General features: G+C 47.9%; 1 protein-coding gene across 4 annotated transcripts in view; it reads right to left on the reverse strand.

Annotated features, from left to right (window-relative positions):
- LOC116852866 (zinc finger protein ZIC 4-like) overlaps positions 1-7,884 on the reverse strand; it is a 37,570-nt gene extending 29,686 nt beyond the window's left edge. For all 4 annotated transcript variants that reach the window (XR_004379866.1, XR_004379867.1, XM_032833634.1 and 1 more), the window contains exon 1: positions 6,900-7,884. Coding sequence is in view for 2 of the 4 variants with exons in the window: in XM_032833634.1 (XP_032689525.1) it covers positions 6,900-7,845 (946 nt within the window). In the remaining 2 variants the exon portion in view is untranslated. The remainder of the gene's footprint in view (positions 1-6,899) is intronic.
- Positions 7,885-11,347: the final 3,463 nt, after the last annotated feature.

Raw genomic sequence — 11,347 nt, forward strand, 5'->3', positions numbered from 1 at the left:
AATGTTAATATATATATATATATATATATATATATATATATATATATATATCGCATTGAGGTTTGTCGTGCGTTGCGTCAAATTAAAAACGAAATTATCCAGTTTCGGTTTTGCTAGTAATGTTTGCGAGTCAAATGAGTAACATTAATGCGGTGTTTTTCCAAATATTTATGAAGTCCTTTCTGTTTCTTCTTTCTCTCACTTCTGACTAGTTGAAATTTAACAAAAGGACGACAAATATTTTGCATCAATCCGGCAAAGAGGAAATATATGAAATACTTTCTTTTCGCAAGGTCTTTCGCAGCAATTTTGCAGTATTTCTTTCGTATTATACAGTGAAAAAACAGTGTAATTTTTATCCTTTATTTTTCAAGTGACATTTTCTAGATGGTACTTTTTAAAGTGGAGTTTTTAAAACTACTAGTCGTAAAATAATATTTTTTTGACTCTGTTTAGTCTTTCTTTCGACCTTCTTTTAAGGGATAGAGTTTAAATTAAAATCTTTTACTGTTTATGTCCATTTGTCTTTCGTTCCGTTTTGATGTTTATATCTAAAGCTGAATTTTCTTTCTTTTTGTTTGTTATTATCGTTACCATTGTCTCTCTCTCTCTTCCTCTTTGCGGAGTATACATGCCTTCGTAAATTTTAGTTAATTTCTGGGCTTGCAAAACACGAAGAGAAGGTTAAAGATGTCCCAATAAGTCCGCAATCAACACGACGCGCTCCAAACGCACGACCGCTCTCAACTTTGAACTGTCTGTCTCGTTGGCGATGGTGTCGTAGATACGGGAGGATCTATCGATCATCGTGAGCCGTTCTCGAAATCGCAGAATTGTGCATATCTGTCAATTGTATAAGTATCCGTCGTATCCGAATGATAGCGGTCCGATTTCTCGATCGCCGCGGCGTTATCTCCAAATCGAATTTCTCGGCACGATCGAGGTGTGCGCGCCGGCTCGTTCCATCGATCTTCCGGACAGAAAGATTCCGGATAAGTTCGTCGATACGATAATCTCTCCCCGGCATCGATCTTCCGTCTGCACGGCGCGATGCCGCTATCATCGTTCCTAGGGGCACCTCTGGCGGCCGGTGCTTGTGGTGTTGCGCAAAACCTCGCATAAATTTCAAGCGGCCAGTGAAAGCGTGTCTAAAAATGTTCGCGGTCTGTCGGCTCGGCGTTTTTCCGCCGGCTCTTCCACGCCAACGAAGAGTAATTCACGTCTCTGTAGCGAGTTTCGCAAGTTTCTGACGACCCCGTCGGGGGGTTAGCGCGTTAAGCTTACGTCTGATCCGTCGTGCGCGATAAACTTTTCGGCACCGATGGCGTCTCGCGCTCTCGTAGTACGATCGAGATGCTATCGAGACGAGATGGCGAATGCGGTGAATCCGTCGTCAGATGTAGAAGCGTATCTCGGCACTGTTTAAACTGCCGATCGCCGTCGATTTCCAGCCAGCCGGTGCAGTGGCTGGCTGAGCAAATATCGTCTCGCGCTCCGGGCACCGCTCCTCGTTACTCTTTCATGCGCGGCCTCGTACTTCTCTTCTCATAATTTCTCGTGGCCTTTCTATCTCGCTCCGGCTCCCTCTCTCTCTTTCTCTCTCTCTTTCTCTATCTCTCATATCGTCCATATCGCCCCTTCTCCTCTTCTCCTCTTCTTTCCGTTTCTCGAGACGCGTCTTTCGTACCCCTCGACGTCCCACAAAGCAACGGACACGAGCGAACCACCGATTCTACTCTCCCAACATCGTCTTTTTCTTTCGTTTTCTCTTTCTCTCTCTCTCTTTCTTCCTTTCTTTCTCTCATCGGGACGTTTTACCGCCCTCTCCGTCGCGTATCCACGACGTAAAAATACCGAGTACACCGGCCTCCGCCGAGAGTAATTGCTTTTACGCCGGCGGCAACTCACGGCGCGGCACGATCGGCCCTCCGGATCGGTCGTAGAAACGGTAACTCCTCCGAAGTCGTTTCTGGAGGGCTCCGTGACTTCCGACAAAATAGTGGTAGCAACGACGTACGTTGCTCCGTGAGAGAGGGTGGGATACACACGGTGTGTGTATGTGTGTGCGTATCTGAAGTGTAAACGACGGGAAAGTCGAGGAAAAATGGCCGAAGAAATCGGCGAGATCGACGGAGGGAGCACTTTTCGCTCCGTTTATCGTCACTGCGCGACAATTAAGGGCTCAGCCGAACCGGTTGGTGCACACTTTTCTTTCTTTCCTTTTTTTTTTTCTTTTTTCACGCGCGACCCGCGTTGCAGCCTGAGTAAGTAAGTAGCCATTTACTCGCCTGCGCGTCGCGTATGGCCCCTCTTCGACACGCTCGTCCCCTACTTAACGCTTATTCTACAACACCCCACGGCGACTCATCCCGCGTATCATCCCCCTATTCTGTGCGTCTAACCCTCGAAAAATCCTGACCAATGCCGTACAAGCCGTAGGATCCATTGTCGATCGAGCCAATCGCCGCTGCTCGTTCCACGCACACGCGAGATCGGCTTTACGCGTAACAGACTATTCTTCGCATCTTTTTGCTTTAGGGGGGGAGGAGAAAGGGGGAAAGGAAGAGCGGGAGCGAGGGCAGAAGGAGAAGGAGTAAGCTGCTTTAAAATGCATATCAATTTGGTCTAATGACGGACCCCGGGTCTGCGCATCTGCGGATTAATAGGGCCGATCTTCTTCGATGAGGAGAGAACGATTCGAGTGTATGAGAGAGAAAGAGAGAGAGAGATAGCGCTTTATTTTCCCGATCATTCGGTGAGCAGACTGCAACCGGTTAACAGTTACTCTACGATTTGTTCTTTATGTCGTGTTCGCGTTTGCGAAGAGACCGCGGGGCAACGACGATAATTTAGTCCGCATCAATCCGCAGAGCATTGTGGTAGCTACGGCCGCGCGCTGGCGTTCCGATGCCGCGACTCGAAATCATTTCTATGCTAATGGCCGCGGCGTTCCATCGATCATCGTTAAACGCAACGTCACCAAGTCCCGTACTTGACTATTTGTGCTTGGAATCCCTCATGGTGTCAAAGCACCATTACACGATAACATAATACCGCGGTGTAATCCGAGACGATCGCATTGTAAAAATTGCTTCTTTGTGAGTTCACATTGCTTAGGATGAGGTGAATCCGGCTGTTACATTATTGGAGCTCGGAACACTATCTCGAGGAACAAGTCGATGATATTCGCACGAAGAGAGAATAATTTCGTAGCAAAAATTACTGTAGAACTTTGTAGCTGCGGAATAGATCGACATTCCGCACTAACACACTACCCTCTCAGTTCATACGTGCTACTTACGCTTTGGGAACTGAGATGTGCTGTTGAAACACACTTGCTGTGTGTGTTCCCGGCGAATCTGTTGTACTTCTAGCGAAATTTATTATGTTCCTTAGCAAGATAAACCCTACCGACAGGCTATTCTTGGACTACTAAAAACGTAGTAAAATTGACGCGAATTTATACGAAACAAAAGGAAACTGCAATATTCCCTCCATGTGGTGAGATAAATTTCTGTCAGAGGAACCGCGAAGTAAACACAAACGCAGAATAGGAATAGAAGCGTTCGACCGTTCAAATTTGCTTTGCGCCTGAATGCCACGACTGCGAGTGGGAAAAATATTTACCGTGCCACTTGCTAAGCGACAGAATACCGCTGCCAAATCGTATTTGCGTATTTCGACAGCGTGAAAAAGAATCAAAAGAGAGAGAGAGAGAGAGAGAGAAAGAGGGAGAAGCGCGCGCAAAGAGGTATAATAAAGAGATGTGCGAAAATACGCGTGTGTACGTTCACGAGCGAGGTGACGCGTGAAAACAATGCGTGAAGCCGTGCATGAATTGAGAGGATCGTTTCTCGAAAACGCCAATTTATTTCAACGAGGTCCCACCGTTGTCACGTAGGCGAGCAGAAGTGAATTTTAATTCGTCTCGTTGCCCGCTGATTTTTGATCGTTTTTAACCAAGTTTACGCAGCTTTCTTCCTCTCTCTCTCTCTCCTTGCACCGAGACACAGGCGCACTTAAACTTACAAATCTTACATTCGTGTTAGATCCCACTGGGGAGCATTTCGCAAAGTGAGTCCGAAATCGGGACTCAACACACATTAGTCGCGACAGAGTAGTCGTGTAGTTGACGCTTGCGTCAACGGAGAAGGATTTCTCGTCTCTGACATAGCTCGCGTGTCTCTCGAGACATCGAATCGCGCGATGTCCGTCAATATTTATGGCGAGCGTATAAATATCCGCGCGATTTCGAAGCGGCCTTAACCGCTCTATAAGGGGACAATAGTTGCTGCTACAATATACCATATCTCAACGCGCGCATAGGGTGGCAAGCAGCGTCGATCTGGGCGAGTCCCAAACTGTCAAGCGTGCACCGAGTAGGGACAAGGGGGTGCCACGGGAAAGAGAGCTCGCGCTCTACAATGGCGTCGGAAGGGTGGCGTTTGTTATAAATGAAAACGAAATTTAATCACACGTGATATACTGCTGGGCTCCCCCTGCCTCCTCCCCCCCGGCCCTCCGACGCAGCGCAGGGTGGTTGCGACGATGAGCGCGCGAATCCGCATCGTGCGAACGAAAATACGAGCACCTGCGGGTGTCGGTGCCCTCCAATGCGTGTGTAGTACGTGTATACCCCCGCGCAATTTCATTATTAAAAGTCATTAAGAGCGGGCGGGCGCGCGAAATATTATACATATCCGGCACGTTGCCGCACGTGTTCCCAGATTACGACAAGGGGACGTACGTGCGCGCGCGCGCGCGCGCGCGTATGTCTGATAGATCTCTCCTAGGTCGGTATTAATCGTCGTTACTTGAAACTTGTTTCAGATAAGACACTCGGACTTTTATTCAGATTCAGGTTCTTCAGTTGAATTATGATAAGTGTGGCGTTCGGGTCCGTAATAGTCGTTACTTGAAAATTGCTTCAAATAAGGCACTCACATCTTAATTTAGAGTTAGACCTGAGCCTCCTCGGCTGAATCGCGATTGCAAATTTAATGTCGCGTTTTATAATTATTATTATATAATTCGAATAAAAAACTTTCATCCAACTCTAAATTTAGATTTAAGTGTTTCACGTAGGACAGGTTTCAAGTGACGACTGTTAATACGAATCTTGTGTCTGTGGTTGCGCGATATTCAATTAAAAAACTTTCATCTAACTCCAAATTGAAATCTAAGTATCTTATGCGAGAGACGAGTTTTAAGAGATGACTATTAATACGGGCCCTAGTCACCTTCTCTGTAAAATATTGCTGGCTTATACGCGGCGACGTATCTGGCAAATGTTTGGGGGTGTAGTAGTCAGGTAGCACGCAGAAAGTCGAATCGCTTTACACGAATTTAGGGAACTTTCAAGTGTTACATAAATCAATAGTCAAGCGACTCGACGCTTGAGACATTCCGAGGGGAACGGATAGTTTTAGTTTCATCGTGACTTCACGGCAGAGATTCCTCTCCGATGTAACTACAAGCTTCGAGCCGTGTTTATGTTTCTCTTACAGCTCCGGTAGCTAAGATTATTTTAGATATATTACGAGAAACAATTCTCCAGGCGGAATTTATCCGTGGAATTTAACGGTAGAATTTGTCTCGTAAAATTCTCGCGTTTGCAGTACTGTTTGTAAAATTGCTCTCCGTCTCGACGCTCGCGATTCATCCCTCTTAAAGGATAGACACCTTTATGTTGAATAATCTTAACGATTATTGCTTGAAACAAGTGATTTTATGTTGACGTTCCAGCAGCACTTTACGTGTTTTATTTACTTTATATACTGCTACGCGATTATCGTGGCTGACTGATTGTAAGAGCCGGAAAACAGGTGGCTCGCGAGAATGCTAGGGAACAAGGTAGAAAGCGATGAGATTACACGGTGAAATCAGTAAGTTTGGAGAGAGGAATCCTCTAACAACAACAACGGGTCCCGGCAACGAGATGCCCGAGCGCCGGGCGTCTCTAGCCGTCGGATCGGCCAATGGGCATGCTCGTTCGTCGAATAAATATGTAAATACAATGTCCAGGGCTGCGGGCATAAAACGACACGATATATGGCCCGGTAATTTCTTAATTGCGCTCCGAAAAATTCTTGTCATCGTAAACAGCCGGTTGATTGTATTGAAACGGCTCGAGGCGCCGGGGGCGTCCCACGGATGAGACAACTAGACCAAAAAAGAAAGGAGTCCGGGATAAAGCGCGTAGAGACACGGCGATAATAACTGCCCCCGTAGTTATTTATGCGACCTTAGCGGTAACCTCCTCCGCGATCACGGTAGGAAACCAAGATCGCCAACGAGACAGGGAGACACGACGCGCTCACTTTCCTCGGCTTTGTCCGCTTAGTAACCTTCGGGAGACGGAGCAAGTGGCCGTTCTCGAATTAATCATTCTCGCGCTCGGCCGTTTCGGCGATCCGGGAATGACTCACGCCACGAAGCGGCCGGTTTACGTGGATATAATTTATGCGATTTGACGGTTTGCGGGTAGACGATGAAAACAGGGGCTTTAATACGCTTCTCGACGTCGAGACGAATCGGTTCGTGGAAAGGGCACCCGCAGTTTGATTCGGGAGTAAGCCCGGCCATCGAGATCGCGATGGGATCACGCTGATGGGATCCGAGAAATTCCCGAGGATGGAATCCTCTGAGAGAGAGAGAGAGAGAGAGAGAGAGAGAGCGCTGCCGCGGAGAGACGGTCGCGCGCGCGCTACCTCCGCCCGATTTCTCGCGTGGATAAAACCTATACGAGAGCCTAATTAGATCCTGTCGCTCGATATCGACGTTGCGCGTCGTCAGTGTCGGTAGTCGAGGTGGGTAGCGGACAGGTGACGCGCGGTAGCGCGCGATCCTGTGAGTTCACTTACGAAAGGGAAAGAGAGTGACAAGCGACGGGTACTCACCGGTGTGCGTTCTCTTGTGTATCTTGAGATTCTCCGACCTGGCGAAGACTTTGCCGCATCCATTGTATGGACAAGGGAAGGGTTTCTCGCCGGTGTGTACCCTTATGTGATTGACGAGCTTGTACTTGGCCTTGAAGGCCCTACCGTTACGCGAGCAGCCCTGCCAGTAACACGCGTGCGTCGTGCACTCGGGTCCGCCCACATGGTCCACCGTGAGGTGCGCCACGATGTCGTGGAGTGTGTTGAAAGTCTTGCCGCAGATATTCTTGCCCGGGCCATCTTGATCCATCCACATGCATGACATGTCGTGACGCTGGCCGACGGCGACGGCGCTGATCGGGCCGCCGCCGCCGCCGCCGCCGCTGGTGCAGTTGTTCCTCATGTATCTGATGAAGCTCGCATGATGAGGCGGGTGGCCCACGACCGGGTGCTGCTGGTGGTGAATCGACGAGGGCGGCAGGTGAGACGCGCTGAGGTATTGGGGAGGCGGTAGCCTGGAGTCCTGGGGATAATGCGCGGCGTAGTGGCCGGCCGCCAGAGGATGCTGGCCGGGATGGTGCGGGAACTGCTGCATCGTCGCGGCCGTGCCGTCATGGTGCAGCTGCGGGAACAGACCTAGGCCGCTCTCGGGAGTGGTGGGACTCGCCGTCGGGAAATCGTGCTCCCGTCGCAGAAGGAATTCCCGCGTGTAGCTCGGATGGTGGGACATGTGATGGCCCATGTGCGGGGTCACGTGGGATGCTGCGTGAGGATGATGCGACGAATACGTCTGGGGGTGGAAGTGATGATGGTGCTGTTGAGAGGACGCCTCATCCGGGGTCGGCTGAATGCCGCCGCCGATGTCGCTCGATCCTCCGGTCGCGCCGCCGCCTCCGGGCGACAGTTTGAGGCTCAGATTCGTGAGCGGGTGCGGGTGCGGTGACACGCCATCGAGGTAACCATTCATCGTGATGAGCGCGGCTTTAACTTCGGGGAATTATCACAAGAAAACGATGCCAATCGCGATATGGCTGTCGTGTCGTCGCGTCGTCGGGAATGCGATATTATCATCGAACTCCAATATTATGTATATACACATACATTTAAATGTATGAATATATATGTATATATATTTTTTTAAATATATATATATATATATATATATATATATATATATATATATATATCTATGTGTATTTATACTTTTTACGTTAATTATCTACTATAAAACAAAGATAATCGAGATCTTAAAATGTTTACGATCCAACGATTAAAACACGTGCTCGTCGCGCGTCATTAAGTCCACGGTTCGTGCGCACTTGGTTCGAAGTTCAATGGTCTTTTACGTACAGTTTTATGCACAGCACAGTCCATCGTCAGGTTCCTCCTGGATATATTTACAAGTACTCCACAATAACGCATCGCGTCTCATCGCGTTGCGACTGACATGCAAGTTCACGTATTATCGTATAACGATATCACACGACCGCGTATCCCGAACGCGGTCTCTCTTATCGCGCATCACTCGACGCTCCCGTTGAAATTCAAGCGACGGGTATCTCCGATCGATGATCACCCACCCTTCTGTACAGTGAGCCTCGCACTTTTCTACTTTCGAAGCACTCGTTCCGTGCGCTGCGACTCGTTTGTCTCAGCCGATAGGTCCGACGCGATTTGCAAAAAGTACTGTCGTTCACGCGCGTATCAACAAGGACGTTGGCGGCGTCTGTAAGGACGTCGCCAACGTCGTGGTAGTCGTCGGCGTCTCGGAGAAACAGAAAAGCTGTAATACCCGTGGTGCTCCTTGCTGCGTTCACAGCAGGACTGAGTAAGGACTCGCTGGCGCACGAGGGCCGACTCGGCTGATTTCGGAGCCCCGGATCTTCCATCTTACTCGGTGGAACGCACACGTTCTCGTCTCCTCATGGTCTCTGTCGATCCAATGGTGGTGTGTCGACTTCTCCCACCATATTGTTGGTGCCGCCTTCTCTCCCTCCTCGAACCATGGCTTTACCATGCGGACGTAGGTCCGGAGCTCTGCCACTGGCAAACGTTCCCTCGTGGATACCAGCGCACCATTGGTGCTGATGGATCACTTATTATCATTGGAGACCCAGGCCGCCAGGCACGCGCCAATCTACCACGGGCGGATGGGCGGTTGTGCCCACCAAGGCGCAAGTCAGGATCGGGTTTACGGTCTACGCCCAGCACAGGAGGACAACCTCTGGGCGTCGCTGGTGCCGCGAACTGTGACCTCCAGCGCGTGTCGGTTATCTCCTATCTTTCGATGCGTATATGTTATTTAGGACATAACTACGGGACATTTGTACGCGGTGTTGCTAATATTTTGAGGGCTCGCAGGGTAAAGTATATCGAGATTTTTCAACGAGAAGGGAAAACACTCCGTGCATTCGTGGACAGAAAGGTTGTCCGTAATTTTTTGATTGAGTTTACGAACTCATCCGTTTTCGCCCATGAAAGAATTCTGCCGTTGGAAAACGAATTTTCTCATTGGACAAGACAGGCAGTTCACAAACTCCCCTCAAAATTTACGGACTATCTTTCTGCTCAGGAGTGAGCCATATGAGTTAAGGCCTTTGCACAACAAAAAGCATCCTAATCGTAACCTATTCAGACTGATTTCTGCCGAATGCCAATTGTCACTTTCATACATTCTGACAGGCGCCCAAAACTTAGCAAAGGCCTTTGCATGTTAGAAAGTCTGAACCGTAATTCCATAAATTTCCAATACATACAATCAGATAGAGCAACACAATTGAAAATTTATATATAGCCTTACGGTTAGGAATTTTCGTTGCTAAGGCCTTTGCTAAGTTTTGGGCGCTTGTCAGAATGTCAACAATTGGCATTCGGTAGAAATCGGTCTGAACAGATAGGCTTGAGACTCCTAGTCGTTTATTTCGTTAAACAATAGAGCTTCGTACCTGCACTATTTTGATCATTTAGTACAATCTTTCTTCTCTGTTTATCGGATATCAAATGTGTATCTGCGTTCTTTTAAGACTTTTAAGTTATAAATAGCGCAAGTCGGAAAGAATCAGATCGCGTTCTAAACGAACTGATGGGAATGGGACTGGGTGCGATTGGCGGGGACTTGCGATAGTACAAAATTTCTGCACAGCTGAGCCGCGTACACTGTAAAAAATTTGTGTAAAATTACATCTATTATAGTGGATAATTTTGAGACCAACTATTATAGATGTAAATTTACACACGCATAATTATCGCATAAAAATATATTTATATAGACGAAAGACACATTTTGATAAATTTACAACTATAATACTTGGTCTCATAATTACATGGAATTTTACACAAATTTTTTACAGTGTATAGACAAGTTACTCGTGTGTAATAATTTAGGATAACAAATGATCGGCCAATAGGCGCGGAAAAAGTGCGAGAACCGGTTGCGGAAATTAATTAGCGATACGTATTCGGAGCACCTGTTTATGTCTGGAGTGTAAGATTCTCGCGATTTCTGCTGTAATGCGAATATCTGCTGTAATCCGAATTTTATCGGGGAATAAGCGACAATTAATTCGCCGGGGAAAATGAACGCGCGTAAAATGTGTCCTACTCGTCGGCTTTTACGCTCCCTTGAACTAATTAGCGGGCAGTAGACGCGTCTCTAATTATGCACACATTGCCTTCCCCGATACTTACGCGCCTATGCTATACGGCACACTTTGTTGCCATGCTATTAATACAACCGTACTTACTCTAGGATATATATTTGATTATATATCCTGGAAGTACCGAGAGAGAGGGAGAGAGAGGTTAGACGATTGTCATGTTGATTTATAATATACCGCGTGCAGGCGGCGAATAAAGTGCGCGGGACCGGTAGTTAACGGTATAGAAGTATTTCATATCGCGTAGAATATTAATTAATCTAACGAGAAGGCAGGACACGCGCGTATCCTTTGAAGTACTGCGTCAACTTTGATATACGACGTTGCTATGATTCGCGCTTTTCCTTTTGCTCCTACGGACGAAAAGAATCACCCGCTGCCTAACTAACCGCTGGCGGAACTCAATTTCGTCTTGCATCGGCGATAGTCTTGCAGCGCGCAGTCTAATCTTTCATAAATCTCCCGCATTTCGGCGTGCATAGATAATGCGCGTGCTCGCGTGATCGCTATTTCACGTGACTTTTGTTTAACGTCCTCCCACTCCCATTCTCACCCCCCCTCACCCTCCTCCCCGTTCTCTCCACAGCGCCGTCGAATATATTACACGGGGCTTAATCATCCGCATAAATAATGCAAATACATCGAGCGTTTTAACGGGGTGCCTCATTGTCGCGGCAAAAAATGGTGTCCCATTATGTCCATAATGGACACGGTGGCTGACTATTTGATATTAATAACTACCATAAAGGTGGACTCTCGCATGGTCCTCTCTCTCTCTCTCTCTCTCTCTCTCTCTCTCTCTCTCTCTCTCTC

Source organism: Odontomachus brunneus, unplaced genomic scaffold, assembly GCF_010583005.1.
Source record: "Odontomachus brunneus isolate Ranch 3 - 2012 unplaced genomic scaffold, Obru_v1 Obru_scaffold_006, whole genome shotgun sequence".
Classification (NCBI taxonomy): domain Eukaryota; kingdom Metazoa; phylum Arthropoda; class Insecta; order Hymenoptera; family Formicidae; genus Odontomachus; species Odontomachus brunneus.